Source organism: Oncorhynchus mykiss, chromosome 4 (assembly GCF_013265735.2).
Source record: "Oncorhynchus mykiss isolate Arlee chromosome 4, USDA_OmykA_1.1, whole genome shotgun sequence".
NCBI classification, from domain to species: domain Eukaryota; kingdom Metazoa; phylum Chordata; class Actinopteri; order Salmoniformes; family Salmonidae; genus Oncorhynchus; species Oncorhynchus mykiss.
This window is the reverse complement of record NC_048568.1, coordinates 27,105,362-27,128,457: the sequence shown is the minus strand read 5'-3', so window position 1 is coordinate 27,128,457 and position 23,096 is coordinate 27,105,362. Positions and strand designations below refer to the sequence as shown.

At 40.4% G+C, this 23,096-nt stretch overlaps 1 protein-coding gene across 3 annotated transcripts in view; it reads right to left on the bottom strand.

Moving 5' to 3' along the window:
* The window catches only part of LOC110522355 (pleckstrin homology domain-containing family G member 1), a 130,822-nt gene that overhangs the window by 56,992 nt on the left and 50,734 nt on the right, over positions 1–23,096 (bottom strand). Inside the window, exon 1 of one of the 3 annotated variants that reach the window (XM_036976026.1) lies at positions 11,595–12,047. The exons of the other annotated variants lie outside the window; for them this stretch is intronic. Coding sequence (XP_036831921.1) covers positions 11,595–11,604 — 10 coding nt within the window. The 5' untranslated portion in view covers positions 11,605–12,047. Of the gene's footprint in view, positions 1–11,594; positions 12,048–23,096 lie in introns of those variants that run through there. 3 annotated transcript variants of the gene reach the window in all.

Genomic DNA, 23,096 nt, shown 5'->3' with positions numbered 1-23,096 from the left:
ACTCTCCTTCCAGACTCACATTAAACATCTCCAATCCAAAATCAAATCTAGAATCGGCTTTCTATTTCGCAACAAAGCCTCTTTCACTCACGCCGCCAAACTTACCCTAGTAAAACTGACTATCCTACCGATCCGACTTCGGCGATGTCATCTACAAAATAGCTTCCAATACTCTACTCAGCAAACTGGATGCAGTCTATCACAGTGCCATCCGTTTTGTTACCAAATCACCTTATACCACCCACCCCTGCGACCTGTATGCTCTAGTCGGCTTTCCCTTGCTACATGTTCGTCGCCAGACCCACTGGCTCCAGGTCATCTATAAGTCTATGCTAGGTAAAGCTCCGCCTTACCTCAGTTCACTGGTCACGATAACAGTGGCACACGTTCCAGCAGGTATATCTCACTGATCATACCCAAAGCCAACACCTCATTTGGCCACCTTTCCTTCCAGTTCTCTGCTGCCAGTGACTGGAACGAATTGCAAAAATCGCTGAAGCTGGAGACTTTTTTTTCCCTCACCAACTTGAAACATCAGCTATCTGAGCAGCTAACCGATCACTGCAGCTGTACATTTGTAAATAGCCCACCCAATCTACCTACCTCATCCCCATATTGTTTTCATTTACTTTTCTGCTCTTTTGCACACCAGTATCTCTACTTGCACATCATCATCTGCTCATTCAAGTGTTAACCTACTAAATTGTAATTATTCGCTCCTATGGCCTATTTCTTGCCTACCTCCTCATGCCTTTTGCACACACTGTATATATACACACTTTCTTATTTTTCTACTGTGTCATTGACTTGTTTATTGTGTTATTGGCTTGTTTATTGTTTATTCCATGTGTAACTGTGTTGTTTTTGTCGCACTGCTTTGCTTTATCTTGTCCAGGTAGTAGTTGTAAATGAGAACTTGTTCTCAACTGGCCTACGTGGTTAAAAAAAAAAAAAAAATACCCTATATACACAGTATATTTACTCTATTGCACATCCTGTAAAATGCCTAATTTCTTCATACTGTATATACAGGCACAATTCATAACATAGCTGTGTTATGAGTGTTCATAGTGCAGTCCATAGTTTTTTTGCTGTGTTGTTGTGTACATACTGTATGTGAATTGTGTTGATTCTGTGTCTCTATGTCTTGTCAGTATATTCTGTTCATCTGTCCGTATATTCTGTTTGTTGTGGCAGCACCATTTCACGAGTCAAATTCCTGTATATGCAAATGTATTTGGCGAATATAGTTGATTCTGAAGGATGACTGACAGTCAGATGTCCTATGGCTGCTGTATGAGACTTATGTGCCTTCGTAGTCAGCAGATGACACAGATAGAATCAGGTCTGTATAGGGTGTATAGAGCAGCTGCAGTCCTCTCTTTCTCTCCCTTTTCTCTCTCCCCCTCACTACACAAAGGACCCCCCCACACACACTCCATGCACACCTCATCCTCTCTACCTACTACCATGATCCACCCGCCAAAATAACAAACATCCACAAGCAGCTCCCGCATTCATATCTAATCTATCAAATCTGTCTGAGCCCAATGAAAGGAGAGAAAAAAGTTAAGATGGATAGAGACAAAATAGAGAAGAAAGAGGGTAAGAATAAAAAGGAGGGAGAAATGGAGGGAGCCCTTCCCCCTTTCCCCAATACCCTTGTTGAGTGTTACTGATGAGAGACTCAGTCTAAATCATGACGTAATTTAATTCAGCTCCATTCAAGACAATGGCCTGGCCTGTGAGCTCTTGACCTCCCCTACCCCTCTCTTGTTTTCTTTCTCCCTGTGTCCCTCTCTTCTTTTCTTCCTCACGTTTCTCACCCTCTTCCTTTCTCCATCTGACTTTTTTTCCCCTCTCTCCATCTCTCACTCCCTCCCTCCATTCATTAATTCATTACTTTCCTCCTTCCTACCTAATTTCCCCCAACTCATAAATATAACTGTCACCTCTTCAGGTCTTCCATGACAGTGATATCCATAGAGACATGATGTTTAGGAAGTCATATAATACCTCCCCTAACAGCTTTGCCAAGTCCAGCATTCCCTATAAGTAGCCCTGGAGATTCCAGAGGGATTCTGAGGGTCATTCCGAACCACTCCAAGCATTTCCTTTCCAAAATTAAAATATACACACACAGCAGAGCATATATACTTACAGACAAGGGCACATAGAATGCAGAGAACATGAGTGGGCCAAGCCTAGTTCACTTTCTCAAATCTCTAGATGTTCACCCACACTAAGAGTTCTCTTACACTGCTAAACAACATGTCAATCACAACTGTCACTTGAAATCTTAAGTCCATAAACTTTATATGAGCTATATGACAGATAAACAGCTCTGATATTGATATGAAGTGCTAAAGGAGTGCTGTGGGAGGCGTAAGAGTGCCATGGACAGACCTCTCCTCTCATAGCTTGGTCATCAGAGGTTAAAGGGATTTCACCCGGATCTTATCAAGGTGAATCCATGATGGGCTGTCCTGTCATACCAAGGAGTCAGGGGTTGGTCTATACATAGAGCTACTATATATAGAGGGACAACAAAGAAAGTAGAGAGAATCTGGGACTGGGTTCTTAATCAAGTCAGAATAAATTCCAGCCCTTTTCTCACCAAGGGGCCAAATGTGGTTTCTTCACCCCAGAGAGGAGCACCTCTGACTGGGCAGGGTCTGACCATACATTCCCCTTCCATCAACCTTGTGTGTTCTTGTTTGCCGCATGGACAATAGAGAAGAACAACAGTGCCAACTGGTAGCAGTGTCTATGCCACATAATTGTTTACTGCCCTCTACTCATTGCACTAAATCTGTGGTGACAGTCAATCATTATGGATGGTGTCTGACATGTCTGCAATAAGAGAGTTGAACACAAACAAAAACAAGTAACAACAACATCCAAGTACAAATAGTGCCCAAGGTGGGGTGTGCATTGGGTCTGGGAGAAGGGGCAGAGGACACTCATAGGGACATGAGTAGCTGTAATAGGCCAAAGGCGTTTCCGTGAGTTACAGCAGTCTCTCCACCTCCGCAACTTTATGGTAACGGTTTTAAATGTGATTAAATCAGATAAGGACTAACTCAAGAGGGAGAGAACACAAGAGAGAAAAAAATAGGAAAAAAAAAATAGTCACAAATGCCACCCTTCCGTTTGCTCCCCCCCCCCCCCCACTGTTCGGAGTCCTCCCTTGAAAGTTTAACTTGGTGTTGCACTATTAGACTTATCTACAACCTATCAGGATATTTAGGCTAGTATGGATCTAGTAAACACCTCGGAGTGGATCCACTCTTCTCTCTCTGGCTCTGAAATATTGTCCTCCAAGTCTCTCTCTCTCTCTGATAGAGATGCAGGGCTGATCTTCACCGACATTTAACAACTTAAAGTGTCACTCAGGATTTCACACTGCAGCCCAATGAATCCAAAAGGAACAGAAGGAATAGAGAGAGTAGGAGAGAGAATACCCGACACACACCTGCCATGACTGGGCCATACATTACAGAACAGACGTTAGACATAGAAAGAAAAAGAGAGTGGAAGAGAGAATAATAGTGAACTTCAGAGATTGCATGTGTGTGTGTCGTAGTGGGTAAAAAAAAAAAAACATTCCACACTTAATGCTTTGGCTCTGCATGAGCATGTTGCAACAACAACAAAAACAACATAATCTGCACGACAGTATTTCAACCTGAAGAGGCACTGTCATGACTAAACACTAGAGATGATACTGATGCCACAGAAAATGTTGCGCTACACGTGTAACACAGCAACACAGTGTCTGCTGTGTGGATCGAGCAATCAACAAGTCGAGCAGTCATTTGAAAGAGTAAGAACATTTCAGCGAGATAACTCAAAAGTGGAAATCTTTGGAATTCCTTGCCCTTGACAATCGAGGACGATGTTGGCTTTCGCCTACCGGAGTTACACATGAATAGCGTCACTGCTATTTGCTTCACTCCATACTATGGGACGCCGTTTCGGTCTTTGCGTGTCAAAAAAAATCTACACATCAAATTACACTTTGACGCATTAAATAAGCTTTTAATTTGACTCGTCAAATAACACGGTTCTATTAAAGAATGTTGTGTGTTCTGAATTTGCACTTGCAAGCCAAGCGCCACCACTATCAGTATCACTGTCAAAGCTGTACAAAAAAGCCTGCAGACAAGCAAAAACCGGCCACGAACGATGTGTTTACAATAACATGTTGATAATAAAGCATTATTTCATCGACCGCAACTTCTGGGGTAGCTAGCTTTAGTTTGGTACCTAGCTAGCTCCAATACAACCAGCCTGAAAACAATGACCAGTAGAAACTGCAGTCATTTGCATTATTCTTAGCAATGATTTAGGAATCGTAAATATTAGCTAGGTAGGCACTTGTTGTACGCCTATTGAAATTGAACTTCAGTTCATGAAAATAAATAGCTAGCCAGCTACTTAACCCTGTTACCCAAAGCTAACGTTATAAGCAGCCAGCTAGCTTCATCTGGCTAGTGAGGCTCTACTGGACCGGGTTATGTGTTGTGAAGCTAGCCACAATAAGGATTAGGCAAAATAGTGGAATTTGCAGTTTACCCTCAAAATAAACGTACCTCCTTTGAAAGGGATGCAGAAGGTTACAATTGGTGTTGTCATGCCATATTTAGAATAGATAATGTTAAACAAGGTTGGAATGTGAAGCAATGAAATGGGGTATCAGTCTACTTGGTGACACCTACAGAACACGGCTGTGAAGAGCAATTATTAGCTTTATAGCTCTTGTCGCGGGACTGTGACTGTGTGAAATCACCTCCCCAGTCAGCCCATTGTGTGTATTGACATTCATATTGCAGTGTACAGCTTTACCTAAGGATTGGGGGATCAATGAAATTGGGTATCAGTTTACTCAATACCCAATATATTTTTTCCCAACATCCTCCTCAGAATTATCAGACTCCAAAACATCCACGCAGTATTGTTTTTCCTCAGGAATAGTGTTCAATACACATGGGATGACAATAAATGTGGCTCAATTCACAGAGTCCCGCTACAACGCTAATGTTCTCTGGGTGTCACTGAGGAGTCTGATACCCCATGTCATTGATCCACAACCCATAGGTAAGGCTGTACAGTGAAATAAGTATGCCCCCAATGTAATTCTAAAGTATAATAATTCCAGCGTGATTTCAACAGATTTGTCAAATTAACAAATTGTCTTTTGTTGATTTTTATATAACATTCCAACCTCGTTTAGCTTTATCTATTCAATTATGGCACTATTCTACTATTTGTATTCATTTGCATCACTGTCAATTACATACTTTTGTTTTGAAGGATAACAACAAAGTCCACTATTGTGGCTAGCTTCACATAGATGGGTCCAACCACCATTAATCAAATAATAAGTGTAGCTAGCTAACTATATAGATACTAAAACAGATGTCGTTTTGCTATGTTTTTGGGGAAGATTGTTTGCATCCATGAGCTAGCTTTTTTTTTAATGACCAACACTATAGGTGCCCGAGACAACTTTACCAGCATCATAGCATAGGTATCGATGAATCGTTGTGACATGAAATACGAGTGATAGTGTAATCAATGTGTAATAACTACGTAAAAAAATGTATGAATGTGTTATATTATTATGTGATGTGCAGTCATATTCAGGTCCTGATTGGTCAACAAGCTTATTTGACACATCAAATTGACCCAAGCGGCATCCCAAGTACGTGAAAGAAATAGGTTTTGATTATGGTTTTACTGGTAAATGGGGACATAATTCCAACAAAATAAATGCCAACAAAATAACTTTATGGTCGTGTGTGTGTGTGTGTGTGTAACCTTTGCTTAACTAGGCAAATCAGTTAATTAAGAACAAATTCTTATTTACAATGACGGCCTACCCCGGCCAAACCCGGACGAGTGTATATGTGCGCCGCCATATAGGACTCCCAATCACGGCTGGATGTGATACAGCCTGGGTTTGAGGATCAAGGATCTCGCTGTACTTTTCTCAGTTCATCTTTTCCTCGATCCTGACTAGTCTCCCAGTCCTTGCCGCTGAAAAACATCCCTGCAGCATGATGCTGCCACCACCATGCTTCACCATAAGAATGGTGCCAAGTTTCCTCCAGACAAGACGCTTGGCATTCAGGCCAAAGAGTTTAATCTTGGTTTCATCAGACCTTGTTTCTCAAGGTCAGAGTCCTTTAGGTGCCTTTTGGCAAATTCCAAGCGGGCTGTCATGTGCCTTTTACTGAGGAGTGGCTTCTGTCTGGCCCCTCTACCATATCAGCCTGATTGGTGGAGTGCTGCAGAGATGGTAGTCCTTCTGGAAGGTTTTGCCATCTCCACAGAGGAACTCTGGAGCTCTGTCAGAGTAACCATTGGTTCTTGACCAAGTTCTTTCACCCCAGATTGCTCATTTTGGCCAGGCAGCCAGTTCTAGGAAGAGTCTTGGTGGTTCCAAACTGCTTCCATTTAAGAATGATGGAGGGCAGAGTCTTCTTGGGGACCTTCAAATGGTGCAGACATTTTTGGTACGCTTCCCCAGATCTGTGCCGACACAATCCTGTCTCTGAGCTCTAAGGATAATTCCTTTGAGCTCATGGCTTGGTTTTTGCTCTGACATGCACTGTCAACTGTGGGACCTTATACAGACAGGTGTGTGCCTTTCCAAATAATGTCCAAATCAATTACATTGATTGCAATTACATCAAGTTGTACAATCACATCAAGTTGTAAAAACATCTCAAGGATGATCAATGGAAACAGGATGCACCCAAGCTCAATTTGGAGCCTCATAAAAAAAGGGTCTGAATTTCAGTTTTTATTTTTAATACATTTATTTATTCTACAAACCTGTTTTCACTTTGTCATTATGGGGTATTGTGTGCAGATTGATGAGGGAAAACCTTTAATCAATTTTTGGAATAACGTTGTAACGTAACAAAATGTGTAAAAAGTCAAGGGGACTGAATACTTTCTGAATGCACTGTATATAGTGTGTATAACAACAGATGAACACCTCGTATCTTAATAGTGTATAACATGAAAATAACAGTATGGACACATTAGTATAGTGTTAATTCTGTGTTATTAAAACAGTGGGAGAGGGCTCAGGGGGGTGGGGGGTGGTATAGCTGAAAGTGGAGAGGGCGAGAGAGAGTTGCTGTGGGGAAAAGTCCACTAACACCTCCTTTTATTCAAACAGACACACAAACACCTTTAGGACACCAACAAGCCCCCTGGCACACTCTCTCGCCCTTCCTATGACTATGTGACATACTGGGCTTATTCTCAAAAGTGATTGGATCTCACCAACCCACAGAAATCCACACCATAGGAACTGAAATAGTTGCGTTCCTATCCTATCCCTCCCACTCATCAAGCCTGACATAGATTTTCACTTCTCTCTCTCACTAGTATCCCTTACAACTTCCCACATTATTAATGTCTGCATTGTCCCACTAGCCTGTACTTGTCATCCACAGCCTCCCTACCTCTCTTTTAACAATACACACACCAATATACATGAGAGCTTTGAGGGTGAAAGGAGAAGATATTGATTTGTTTTGTTTGAGCAATTTCACCCAAATTGACCTCCCACTCTCCCTCCCCCACCAGGGCTAGCTATGTATGGGGGCAGATGTCCTACTGAGCTGGAGTAGGTTGGTGGTGTATTGTTCACTGAGCCTCTCAATAGTAATTATGCCCCCCTCTAGCCCCCCTGCCTCAACCCCTCGCGCCCTTCCTGCCACCCCTGAGGGCTCTAATTTGGGTCATGGGCTGCAGAATGGCATTTCAGCCCTACCCAAACAGCTACTTTGTCAAACAGACAGACAGTTAGGTATGGAGAGGAAACCAACACACACCAACTAACAAAAAGCCCTCTGAGATACTAGGAGTGCAGAGACGGAGAAATTAAATAACACACAATTTAAAAAGAGAGTCAACATAGCCCAATGGTGTAGTTATGGGTATACACAAGTATACGGCATTGCATATACTCACTTCTTAATCCCCACGATGCGTATCAAAGTAGTGTGGTGGTGGAATAGGCCGTATCAATTAATAAGGTTGATGGAACAGATCAGAATGTTTAGCTTAAACTGTTGATAAACTAATATTTCTTCACATTGTAAGAGCAGCAATAGGCACACGGCCAGTGGGCCTTCACGCAAATGTTACAAAATGCAATTGCGGGAAAACACCATGCACATACAAACGGTTGCAAGCAGTTTCATAGACAGAGATGGAAATATCTGCTATAAATTTAGAAAGAGGGAAGATCTAAAGATGCATCAACTATTATGGGTTGATATATGACTAGCATAATGTCTTTGGCTGCCAGACAATGAAAGAACAGGACAGCGTATACAAGAAAGTCTTTATAAAATAATTGCCGCCATGTTTCTATGGTGGTATTTTGGCTATAGGTTACTTTGAAGCAAAGACATGCCTCATAATATGAAGTAAAATGTCCAGGTTTCATTCAATGAAGAAACAGGAAAAATATAGTGATGCTACTAATAGACCTAACCATCTTCTGGTAGATGGAAAGGCTTTCCCAGAAACCATCTCTATTAAAATGTTCACAAGCTACAAAGTAGCCTAACCTGGCAGAATGATACCATGATTATTTGCATCAATCCAGTGTCCATTTATTTTGCAAACTCCATCTCATGTGCGCTACAGAAACAATGCTAACCACACAACATTGCTAGGTGCCTGCAGCACAGTTTAATTAAAGGGAAACTACATGAAAAAAAAAATGTCTTACATTTTCCCCAGACCTCATGTCATCCCGATGTGGTTCACGCATTGTTGTGGACTTAGAACACCCAATTTTGTTGTTTTTAAAAACCTCTGAATTTCTGACTTAACTGACAGCCTAATGTATGTTTCAATTGTAGGCCTACTATTAGCCTACTTGCAGAGTACAGGTTGGGTTGGCCTTCCCTTCGCCGGACGAGCCGGTTAGGATTTATTTTTTGCTAAATTAGAGTACACACTTCTCCAGGCACTACACCACTGACATAGCTCATTCATGGCCCATGTGAAAAATAAACTCTACATAGAAACATTGCATGTAAATAACTCCATGTCAATTTAGCAAACAGACACTTTTACACAGAAAACATTATTTGAGTATAAACTTCTGTCAACAACCTCGGTGAGAAGCTTCTTCCATTAACTGACAGGAAAGTATCTATACCAGATATACAGTTGAAGTCGGACGTTTACATACACTTAGCTTGGAGTCAGTAAAACTTGTTTTTCAACAACTCAACAAATGTTTGGTTAACAAACTATAGTTTTGGCAAGTCGGTTAGGACATCTACTTTGTGCATGACACAAGTAATTTTTCCAACAGTTGTTTAGACAGATTATTTCACTGTATCACAATTCCAGTGGGTCAGAAGTTTACATACACTAAGTTGACTGTGCCTTTAATAAACAGCTTGGAAAATTCCAGAAAATTATGTCATGGCTTTAGAAGCTTCTGATAGGCTAATTTACAATTTGAGTCAATTGGAAGTGTACCTGTGGATGTATTTCAAGGCCTACCTTCAAACTCAGTGCATCTTTGCTTGACATCATGGGAAAATCAAAAGAAATCAGCCAAGACCTCAAAAAAAATGGTAGACCTCCACAAGTCCGGTTCATCTTTGGGAGCAATTTCCAAATGCCTGAAGGTACCACGTTCATCTGTACAAACAATAGTACGCAAGTATAAACACCATGGGACCATGCAGCCATCATACCGCTCAGGAAGGAGACGCGTTCTGTCTCCTAGAGAGGAACGTACTTGGTGCGAAAAGTGCAAATCAATCCCAGAACAACAGCAAAAGACCATGTGAAGATGGAGGAAACAGGTACAAAAGTATCTATATCCACAGTAAAACGAGTCCTATATCGACATAACCTGAAAGTCCGCTCAGCAAGGAAGAAGCCACTGCTCGAAAACCGCCATAAAAAAGCTAGACTACGGTTTGCAACTGCATATGGGGACAAAGATTGTACTTTTGGGAGAAATGTCCTCTGGTCTGAAGAAACAAAAATAGAACTGTTCAACCAAAATGACCATCATTTTATTTGGAGGAAAAAGGCAGAGGCTTGCAAGCCGAAGAACACCATCCCAACCATGAAGCACGGGGGTGACAGCATCATGTTGTGGGGTGCTTTGCTGCAGGAGGGACTGGTGCACTTCACAAAATAGATGGCTTCATGAGGCAGGAAAAGTATGTGGATATATTGAAGCAACATCTCAAGACATCAGTCAGGAAGTTAAAGCTTGGTCGCAAATGGGTCTTCCAAATGGACAATGACCCCAAGCATACTTCCAAAGTTGTGACAAAATGGCTTAAAGACAACAAACTCAAGGTATTGGAGTGGCCATCATAAAACCCTGACCTCAATCCTATAGAAAGTTTGTGGGCCGAACTGAAAAAGCGTGTGCGAGCAAGGAGGCCTACAAACCTGACTCAGTTACACCAGCTCTGTCAGAAGGAATGGGCCAAAATTCCACCAACTTATTGTGTGAAGCTTGTGGAAGGCTACCCAAAAAGTTTGGCCCAAGTTAAAGAATTTAAAGGCAATACACCCAATTAGTATTTGATAGCATGTAAACTTCTGACCCACTGGGAATGTGATGAAATAAATAAAATATGAAATAAATCATCCTCTCTACTATTATTCTGACATTTCACATTCTTAAAATAAAGTGGTGATCCTAACTGACCTAAGACAGGGAATTTTTACTAGGATTAAATGTCAGGAATTGAGAAAAACTGAGTTTAAATGTAATTGGCTAAGGTGTATGTAAACCTCCGACTTCAACTGTATCTCCACCTCTCAAATCATTGAGAATAGGCTCTACCTACAAACAACGTCTGTGGGGGAGAAATTACAGGAGAGGAACTAATGATGATCTGAATTTGAAATAATCACTCGTAATCTGCAATGGAATAACAACAATAACAAGAACCAACAACCCTGCGAAAAAGCAAACATGTTCCTGCCTCAGCAGGAAAACTAGAAAACACTGTTCACAGCATAGGGGAGAGAACCATTCGACAAAGAGGTCACACATACTTCACACAACAGTGTCAGCAGGGAGAAGATATCACACCAACACACAAAAGGAGCCAACACACAACCACAACTGACAGCAATAAGAGTCCTTGATACAACACACAACTAACCAACAAACAAACAAGGACGACAAAAGCACACAATACAAGTTTCATTCAAATTACCTTTACCAGAATTAGATGTGGAACTAAAACAGAGCCAGCTCTTACATCCATGTGAATAAAAGCATGAACAGTAGTACTCATTCCTACCAGACACACCATCAAGGCAGTCACCTTCAAAGACTTTCAATTAACCACAAGGACCCCAGTTTACCACAAAATAATAGTAATTACATTAAAGATAAGGAAATCTAAACTCTGTTGCCCCTTTGACTGCAGATCAAACACCTGAGGAAAAAAATATATATATCTAGGCATTTTTTTACCATACACAACCAACTGATGTTGAGCTCTCAAATGGCCTAGGACAAAAAACAGTCTACATTAGAAATATCTGAAATAAATTCTGCTTACCAGTTGGCATAATGGATTTGACTTTCCTTTAGCAAAAATAACAGGAGTGAATGGTTTGAAAGTAAACAACAGTCCAGGAAAATTCACATATGCACAGCGAGTAGACTATTCTGATCGCAGTATTCCCAGTTCCCGCAGCCAGCAGAATTCCCACAGCACACCTCACATTCTCTCAGTCAGCCCGATACATTTCCTTCTTCAGGGAGCAAGCGTGCAGTCCGCTGCTCCCAACACACTCACTCTGCCACCTATCACAGACAGACCTCTTACTGGTGTAGCAGCTGACCACTTTTGCTATCCTATTCTTTCTGTCTGAGGCTCTGTATAGCTTTCTCTCTCTTTCTCCTTTGCTGGCTTGCTAAAACGGTCTCTCATTGGGCTCTCGGTTGCTCTTTCAGACAGCCTACATTTCTCTTTCTCTCTCTCTAGTGGTAGCACATATGTGTCTGTATATCTCTGTGTGTGCATCAGAGTGAATGGCCTTTGCTCTCCCCTGACTCCTCCCCACTGGGCTTTCCCCTCCCCTGACTCCTCCCCTCTCTCCCACAGCAAAGTACAAGGACCGGAGTTCCACAGTAAGTGCCCTCTTCAGGGCCGGCAACAGGTATAAGTGACATTAGCGGTCGCTTAGGGCCCTCGCCGCTAGGGGGCCCGTGACCACCAAAATGTTTTGGGGAACTCAGTCGGGGTCTCAACTGTCTCTGTTGAGAGTTAGAATAGTAGAATATACAAGGTGCAATTTCGAAATGGGGTTGTGTATCAGCAGTTTCTCTCTTGATATGTCAGTAACTGACAGTGACTCAATTAGTCCATGTCAGGAAAAATGATTTGAGATTGGTTAAATTAGTCTAGCCAGCTATATAAACTTGTAGTAATCATGGTAGAATCATCAAATCGGGCACGTACCAATGGGGGGGGCTATATTTTATTTAAGTGGGCTTTGCGTATACTCACTTCTTAATCCCGACTGATGTGTGTCAAAGTAGAATAGTGAACAACATCGGTAGGATTGGAAAGACGTTTCAACTTACCAGTAAATGCCAACTAAGGCAACAATGGGTATGATGGCCAGGCATTGAAAAAGTTTGGTCCAAAGCCTTGGTTGAAACTTTGCGATGCGCAATGCAATCATCATGCGATGTTAGAATGAATATTTCTTTCCCAACAAACCTTCCCAGTAAATGTTGACTGCAAAGTAGACATACCTGGCAGAATGATATCATGATGATTTGTATAAAAATCGGGAGGGCATACAATGTAGGCCTACAGCACAGAAACACCGCTACCCCTATGGTGCGATTTCAGTGATAACAGAAACTGTATTTGAATTTCATAATTTATAATTTGTATATTAGGATATTGAATTTGAATGTAATATTTTTCTTATTAGTAATGCAAAAGTTGAATCCAGAAATGTAACTTGTACTTCATGATCTGAAACTGAATATTGCATTCAGTTCTAAAATTCTATTTAATTGAATATTCAAGTTCAATATTTATAAATACGTTTTCAATATGGTAGGTATTGCATACATTTTCTGTGTATCAAGTTTACATATTATAATTTCAAGTTTATCCAAGTTTCAGACATGTATATTCAACTTCTCAGATGCATTCAGATTCAGTTTTTTAATTCAGTTCTCTAAATTCAGATTCAAAACCAGAGTCAACATCCTGGTACTTTGACAGTCAGGAAAGGTAGAGAAAAACAGAAAATCAAAACGCTTACTGTGGTAACAGAAACTTCTGTCAGTTTCTTAAGCCAATGTGGCATGTTGAATTCATTTTCTTAAGCTGAATATGACTAGCATTTGAATCATTTTGGCTATGAGTTATTATGACTAGAGGTCGACCGATTAATCGGAATGGCCGATTAATTAGGGCCGATTTCAAGTTTTCATAATCGGTAATCAGAACAACAGATTTTTACCTTGTACCTCGGGGGATTCAATCTCGCAACCTTACAGTTACATAGTCCAACGCTCTAACCACCTGCCTCTCATTGCACTCCATGAGGAGACTGCCTGTTACCTTGGCTTACTGCATTCGCGTAAGTTGCTAGCTAGCATTAAACTTATCTTATAAAAAACTATCAATCAATCAATCATAATCACTAGTTAACTACACATGGTTGATGATATTACTAGTTTATCTAGCGTGTCCTGCGTTGCATATAATCGATGCGGTGTGAATCGTTGCTCCAATGTTTACCTAACCATAAACATCAATGCCTTTCTTAAAATCAATACACAGAAGTATATATTTTTAAACCTGCATATTTAGCTAAAAGAAATCCAGGTTAGCAGGCAATATTAACCAGGTGAAATTGTGTCACTTCTCTTGCGTTCATTGCACGCAGAGTCAGTGTATACGCAACAGTTTGGGCCGCCTAATTTTCCAGAATTTTACGTAATTATGACATAACATTGAAGGTTGTGTAATGTAACAGGAATATTTAGACTAATGGATGCCACCCGATAGATAAAATACGGAACGGTTCCGTATTTCACTGAAAGAATAAACGTCTTATTTTCGAGATGATAGTTTTGACCATATTAATGACCTAAGGCTCGTATTTCTGTGTGTTATTATGTTATAATTCAGTCTATGATTTGATAGAGCAGTCTGACTGAGTGATGGTATCGGCTTTTTTTGGTCCCACAATAATCGGTATCGGTGTTAAAAAATCATAATCGGTCGACCTTTAATTATGACCCCCTTTCCTGAAAGCTAAATCTCTCTGGAGCATGGACGTTCCCCGCTATGATGATCACAGGCTGCGTTAGAAAGGAGTGTCACAAAAAACTATATGTATTTGGACCAATAAGAATATAGGTTGAAATGCCCCTTCATAGCCCTTCTAAGGATAGTCTTTCCACTCCCTGTTTAATATTGCACTTGTGACTGACTGGGTTCAAACCAGGCCTCTTTAAGAGGCTCCTCTGTCCTCCACTCATTACCTGTATTAATGGCACCTGTTTGAACTTGTTATCAGTATAAAAGACACCTGTCCACAACCTCAAACAGTCACACTCCAAACTCCACTATGGCCAAGACCAAAGAGCTGTCAAAGGACACCAGAAACAAAATTGTAGACCTGCACCAGGCTGGGAAGACTGAATCTGCAATAGGTAAGCAGCTTGGTTTGAAGAAATCAACTGTGGGAGCAATTATTAGGAAATGGAAGACATACAAGACCACTGATAATCTCCCTCGATCTGGGGCTCCACGCAAGATCTCACCCCGTGGGGTCAAAATGATCACAAGCAAAAATCCCAGAACCACACGGGGGGACCTAGTGAATGACCTGCAGAGAGCTGGGACCAAAGTAACAAAGCCTACCATCAGTAACACACTACGCCGCTAGGGACTCAAATGCTGCAGTGCCAGATGTGTCCCCCTGCTTAAGCCAGTACATGTCCAGGCCCGTCTGAAGTTTGCTAGAGAGCATTTGGATGATCCAGAAGAAGATTGGCAGAATGTCATATGGTCAGATGAAACCAAAATATAACTTTTTGGTAAAAACTCAACTCGTCGTGTTTGGAGGACAAAGAATGCTGAGTTGCATCCAAAGAACACATGAAGCATGGGGGTGGAAACATCATGCTTTGGGGCTGTTTTTCTGCAAAGGGACCAGGACGACTGATCCGTGTAAAGGAAAGAATGAATGGGGCCATGTATCGTGAGATTGAAAACCTCCTTCCATCAGCAAGGGCATTGAAGATGAAACGTGGCTGGGTCTTTCAGCATGACAATGATCCCAAACACACCGCCCGGGCAAAGAAGGAGTGGCTTCGTAAGAAGCATTTCAAGGTCCTGGAGTGGCCTAGCCAGTCTCCAGATTTCAACCCCATAGAAAATCTGTGAAAACCTTTTGAAGACTTTCAAAGCCATACAACACTCATTCTGTGGCCTCCAACTGCTCTTTAATACTATTAAAAATAAATGCACGCTCTTCAACCGATTGCTGCACGCACCCGCCCGCCCTTCTTGCATCACTACTCTGGACAGTTCTGACTTAGAATATGTGGACAAATACCTAGGTGTCTGGTTAGACTGTAAATTCTCCTTCCAGACTCACATTAAGCATCGCCAATCCAAAATTAAATATAGAATCGGCTTCCTATTTCACAACAAAGCCTCCTTCACTCATACTGCCAAACATACCCTCGTAAAACGGACTATCCTACCGATCCTTGACTTTGGCAATGTCATTAACAAAATAGCCTCTGACACTACTCAGCAAATTGGATGTAGTCTATCAATCACAGTGCCATCCATTTTGTCACTAAAGCCCCATATGCTACCCACCACTGCGACCTGTATGCTCTCGTTGGCTGGCCCTTGCTACATATTCGTCGCCAAACCCACTAGCTCCAGGACATATAAAAGTCTTTGCTAGGTAAAGCCCCGCTTTATCTCAGCTCACTGGTCACCATAGCAACACCCACCCGTAGCACGTGCTCCAGCAGGTATATTTCACTGATCATCCCCAAAGCCAACACCTCCTTTGGCTGTCTTTCCTTCCAGTTCTCTGCTGCCAGTGACTAACGAATTGCAAAAGTCACTGAAACTGGAGACTTATATCTCCCTCACTAACTTTAAGCATCAGCTGTTAGAGCAGCTTACCGATCACTGCACCTGTACACAGCCCATCTGTGAATAGCCCACCCAACTACCTCATCCCCATATTGTTATTTTCTTTGCTCTTTTGCACCCCAGTATCTCTACTAGAGGTCGACCGATTATGATTTTTCAACGCCGATACAGATTATTGGAGGACCCCAAAAAAAGCCGATACCGATTATTGGAGGACCAAAAAAAAGCCGATACCGATTATTGGAGGACCAAAAAAGGCCGATACCGATTATTGGAGGACCAACAAAAAAAAAAAAACCCCGATACTGATTATTGGAGGACCAAAAAAAAAGCCGATACCGATTATTGGAGGACCAAAAAAAGGCCGATACCGATTATTGGAGGACAAAAGAAAGCCGATACCGATTATTGGAGGACCAAAAAAAAAACGTTACCGATTATTGGAGGACCAAAAAAGGCCGATACCGATTATTGGAGGACCAAAAAAGGCCGATACCGATTAAATCGTCCGATGTTTATATATATATTTGTAATAATGACAATTACAACCATACTGAATGAACACTTAAACTTAATATAATACATCAATAAAATCTATATAGTCTCAAATAAATGAAACACGTTCAATTTGGCTTAAATAATGCAAATACAAAGTGTTGGAGAAGAATGTAAAAGTGAAATATGTGCCATGTAAAAAAGCTAACGTTTAAGTTCCTTTGCAGCGAACATGAAAACATATGAAAGCTGGTAGTTCCTTTTAACATGAGTCTTCAATATTCCCAGGTATGAAGTTTTAGGTTGTAGTTATAGGACTATTTCTCTCTATACCATTTGTATTTCATATACCTTCGACTATTGGATGTTCTTATAGGTACTTTAGTATTGCCAGCCTAATCTCGGGAGTTGATAGGCTTGAAGATGGGCATAAACAGCGCAATACTTGAAGCACAGCGAAGAGCTGCTGGCAAATGCAAGACAGTGCTGTTTGAATGAATGCTTACGAGCCTGCTGCTGCCTACCACCGCTCAGTCAGACTGCTCTATCAAATCATAGACATAATTATAACACAATAACAAAGAAATACGCACCCATTAATATGGTCAAATCCGGAAACTATCACAATCGTTCCGTATCTTATCTAAAGGGTGGCATCCATAAGTCTAAATATTGCTGTTACATTGCACAACCTTCAATGTTATGTCATAATTACGTACATTTCTGGCAAATTAGTTCGCAAAGAGCCAGGCGGCACAAACTGTTACATATAACCTGACTCTGCGTGCAATGAACGCAAGAGAAGTGACACAATTTCCCTAGTTTAATATTGTCTGCTAACATTAATTTATTTTAACAAAAAATATACATGATTTTTTTTTAAATACTACTGTGTATTGATATTAAGAAAGGCATTGATGTTTACGTTTTTTTTCGCAAATGACCTTTTGTTTAATCATCCCCCGTTTGGCGAAGTTGGCAGTCTTTGTTAGGAATAAAATGGTCTTCACACAGTTCGCAATGAGCCAGGCGGCCCAAACTGCTGCATATAAACTGACTCTGTTGCACAGAACGCAAGAGAAGTGACACAATTTCCCTAGTTAAAAGAAATTCATGTTAGCAGGCAATATTAACTAAATATGCAGGTTTAAAAATATATACTTGTGTATTGATTTTAAGAAATGTGTTGATGTTTATGGTTAGGTACACATTGGTGCAATGACAGTGCTTTTTTCGCAAATGCGCTTGTTAAATCACCCGTTTGGCGAAGTAGGCTGTGATTCAATGATAAATTAACATGCACCGCATCAATTATATGCAACGCAGGACAAGCTAGATATACTAGTAATATCAACCATGTGTAGTTAACTAGTGATTATGTTAAGATTGATCGTTTTTTTATGAGATAAGTTTAATGCTAGCTAGCACCTTACCTTGGCTCCTTGCTGCACTCGCATAACAGGTAGCCAGCCTGCCACGCAGTCTCCTCGTGGAGTACAATGTAATCGGCCATGATCGGTTTAAAAAAAATGCTGATTACTGATTGTTATGAAAACTTGAAAATCGTCCCTAATTAAATCGGCCATTCCGATTAGTCGGTCGACCTCTAATCTCTACTTGCACATCATCATCTACACATTTATCACTCCAGTGTTAATGCTAAATTGTAATTAATTACTATGGCCTATTTATTGCCCTACCTCCCTAATCTTACTACATTTGCGCACACTTTATATTTTCTTTTTCTATTGTGTTATTGACTGTACGTTTGTTTATCCCATGTGTAACTGTGTTGTTTTTGTCACACTGCTTTGTTTTATCTTGGCCAGGTAGCAGTTGTAAATGAGAACTTGTTCTCAACTGGCCTATGTTCTTAAATAAAAGTGAAATATATATATATATTTTTTTTTAAAACAGCCTTGTGAGACGGCCTGACCCCGCGAGCTTACATGAATGGTTCGCTACACACGGTAATCAGCCTGGTAATTACGAGGCTACTCTTCACCACCTCTGTTGCACTGGGGTACACAGATCCTTCTGCCACAGAAAGTGTTGTTGTGCAGTAGGCCTGACTTTGAACCCAGTCAGTTACATTGGTGCTAGACAACTATATGTTATTAGAGCTGTCCCCGACTAAATCTTGATCGACCTAGAGTTGTATGTCCTTTCGACCAATTGATAGGTAGAATTTAAACATGCATTTTCCCTACACACACACACACACACACACACGTGTGTTTTAGTCAAATCAACAATATATAGGCTACTGAGCTTGTCTGATGCTTTAAGCACATTGTGATTAAATAATTAAGACACAAATTACTCAAGAGGGAGCCAGAGATCAAGATAGTTTTTTTTCTCTTCTGGTTAGGCCGTTTCCGACCCTCCTTCTCCTTCTGGCCTTAGCAGATTCTGCTGTTACGCTCCTGAAGTTGCAGTTCGATAATAGGCTACACCAGCTCTCTCAAAATCATTATCATGCGGTTAATCCAAATTCTAAAATGAACTTCTATTGCCAACTAGGTAAAAATAGTCTACATAAAGCCAACAAATAAAAACATTGCAGCCTGCAGGTAGACAATATCCTGTAAAAATAAATATCCTAGAAATCACATTGGATACGCATGGCATGTCTGCAAGGAACTTGAAACATTGTACTGTATCAACTTTTAACTTTGATCTGGCCTGATGTTGGCAGTAGAAAACTTGCAACATTGTATAAATATTCTGGGCCTCCCCAGAGTTTCCTGCACCAGAGCTCCAGACAGGATAGACATAGCTGTAGGCAATTTACGCAAATAATAAGTAATCGGGTAGGCCTATTTTATGACGTTTCCCCTGGATCAGAGCATTACATTTTTTCCCCCTTTCACACCAAGCGGTTATCAAAAGAGAGCTAGAAAGATATTTCAAATAGGCTACGTTGAGGAACTACTGTCATTCTCAATTGGGTGTAAAAACAGACTTTGTTTACTTGCTGTTTGAGGTGAAGAAAAAATTACTTTGAGAAGCTCCACAGTGGTGGTAAGTTAAGAAAATACGATCAGATCTTGGTCAACCAACAGCCTATTGACCAAACAATCGACCAGACGACTAAATGGGGTCAGACCCATTCACATTGGGGACAAATTGCGTTTTTCTGTGACACTCCCTTCTAACTTGGCCTGTGATCATCATAGAGGGAAACAGAACGCACATCCAAGCGCCAGAGAGTCTTAGCGTTCAGGAATTGGGTCATAATAACTCATAGCCAAAATGGTTCAAATGCTAGTCATATTCAGCTTAAGAAAATGAATTCAACATGCCACATTGGCTTCAGAAACTGACAGAAGTTTCTGTTTACCATAGTAAGCGTTTGATTCTATCTGTTCAGCTCTACCTTTCCTGACTGGCAAAGTACCAGTATGAGAAGTTACACAGTTGAAGTCGGAAGTTTGCATACTCTTAGCTTGGAGTCAGTAAAACTCGTTTTTCAACCACTCCACAAATTTCTTGTTAAACTATAGATTTGGCAAGTTGGTTAGGACATCTACTTTGTGCATGACAAGTCATTTTTCCAACAATTGTTTGCAGAAAGATTATTTAACTTATAATTCACTGTATCACATTACCAGTGGGTCAGAAGTTTACATACACTAAGTTGACTGTGCCTTTAAACATCTTGGGAAAAATCCAGAAAATGTCATGGCTTTAGAAGATTCTGACATCATCCGAGTCAATTGGGGGTGTACCTGTGGATGTATTTCAAGGCCTACCTTCAAACTCAGTGCCTCTTTGCTTGACATCATGGGAAAATCAAAAGAAGCCAAGACCTCAGAAAAAAAAATTGTAGACCTCCACAAGTCTGGTTCATCCTTGGGAGCAATTTCCAAACGCCTGAAGGTACCACGTTCATCTGTACAAACAATAGTACCCAAGTATAAACACCATCGGACCATGCAGCAGTCATACCACTGAGGAAGGAGACGCGTTCTGTCTCCTAGAGAGGAACTTACTTGGTGCGAAAAGTGCAAATCAATCCCAGAACAACAGCAAAGGACCTTGTGAAGATGCTGGAGGAAACAGGTACAAAAGTATCTATATCCACATTAAAACGAGTCCTATATCGACATAACCTGAATGGCCGTTCAGCAAGGAAGAAGCCACCAAAAACTGCTCCAAAACCGCCATAAAAACAAAGATACCAAATACTAATTGACTGCATGTAAACTTCGGTTTACATGTGATGAAATAAATAAAAGCGGAAATAAAGCATTCTCTCTATTATTATTCTGACACTTCACATTCTTAAAATAAAGTGGTGATCCTAACTGACCTAAAACAGGGAATTGTTACTAGGATTAAATGTCAGGAATTGTGAAAAATTGTGTTTAAATGTATTTGGCTTAGGTGTATGTAAACTTCTGACTTCAACTGTATGAAACTTTGATTAAATTGAAATTATGGTTTGTAAACTTGATACACACAACGAACACAATATCATATTGAAAGTGAATATATAGATATTGAATTTGAATATTCAATTATATTTACATTTGATTTTTTAAAGTGAATGCAATATTCATTCAATTCCATTTCAAATCAAGAAAAACAGGTTCAATTTATGAATTCAATGATTAAATTTGTGCTGTAAACATTAAAAAATATTTAAAACAAATTTAATATCCTAATACAAATTCATTGTATCCAACATTGTGCAAAACGTTTCTGTGAAAAAACAGGTGGCCACCTCAAATGCTGACTGTTGCCTCAAACGTAACTGGACGTTCTAAATAAGTGTTCTAATCACACCGGTTTGAGAGTATGCTGCAGGGAGAACTGTAAAATGATCACACCCATGTGTTCGTAAGCGTCAAAGGGTTAACGTGGCATAAGTCGTGGAAAAATGTATAGAATTGCAGGACATTTTCTGAAAATGTCTCTCCACCCTATGAAAAAGTGTAGAATTGCAGGAAATTATCTGTACAGCTTCCAGTTGTTTCCTCTGCCTAGGGCTGGGCGATATGGTGATATGTACCGTGTGATGATAGAGCATAATATGAAACGATAGACGTTTTTCTATCGTTTATTTCGTTGTGTCGCAAATCACACTCTTTACGGCAATATTTTTTGTCAATTGGCAGACGCTTTGCGTTCATCCACACATGCCGTGCGGAAGGATATTTACAACACAAACAAACATGGAGGAGAGAACGTGACACAGAGCACGGAGACACAGAACTCGTACCTAAAAGAGGGGCTACTTCAGTCGTATGGACGTGGTTTAGGTTTAAAATGTCTGGACACGGACCAGAAAACCGTCCTCTGCAAAATATACCACAGGCCGGTCCCAATAACAAACACCACTAACCTCTTTTACCACCTACGCTTGAATCATGTGAAACAGTACGGAGAGAGTCTACGGATGAGAACCAAAAAAGTACAGTCGGGTGCTCAAAACAAACCCCTGACTCAGACATTGTTTGGTTTGGATATTTTAGACCATATTCACATTTTAGGCCTATTTATTTTATGTTTTCTACTTACCCTTTTAGATTTTATACATTAATATTTTATATTTTGTTACATGCTTAATTGAACATTTGTACAAAGGTTCTAAATAAAAGGAGAAATAATCAAATATGAGTAAGTACTTTTTATTTGTTGAGTATAATTCAAAATGTAATAAGAAATAGACCTTTACATATGTTCATTTTATATAAACTATTTATTAACTGAATTTACAGAAAATGTGCTATATCGCGATATGTATCGTAATCGGAATATGAAATTACCTATAATCGGGGATATGAGATTTTGGTCATATCGCCCAGCCCGAACTCCTCCCGTTGGCAAAATGTATAGAATTGCATGAAATCAGTTAAATTGCCAAATATTTTCCATCTCCACTCCATGGCAAAATGTGTAGAATTCCAGCAAACTTGCTTCAAAACTGCAAAATTCTCTGCACCCCATGGCAAAATGTATAGAATTGCAGGAAATTTACTCAGATTGAATTCTCTCTCAAATTTCACAGATTTAACTCACACTCTTTACAAGGAGGGTTAGCCCTAATCAATAGCTGGTAGCAGTCCCAAACAAAAGACCCCCCCAGCCCACTACTTGTGTTTAGTGTTCAGTTTTTCACCCTATATACACAGAATGGGTTTGTAATGGGACAAGTGTGAGAGTGTAAGTTTGAATACATACAGGTACACTGTGCATCAAACAACAATGGAATGCAACAACAAGTATATTTCTTCAATAAGCCAAGGTAATTGCCACATGTTCCAAATGAACACCATTTGTTTATTACAAACGGTTAGAAATATTTAATTTCAATTTTTATGAGTGATCACCTAGTCTGCGGACAGTTCAGCTCACGTCAGAACAGACACCAGCTAATGACCACACGTTTTAGACAATAGC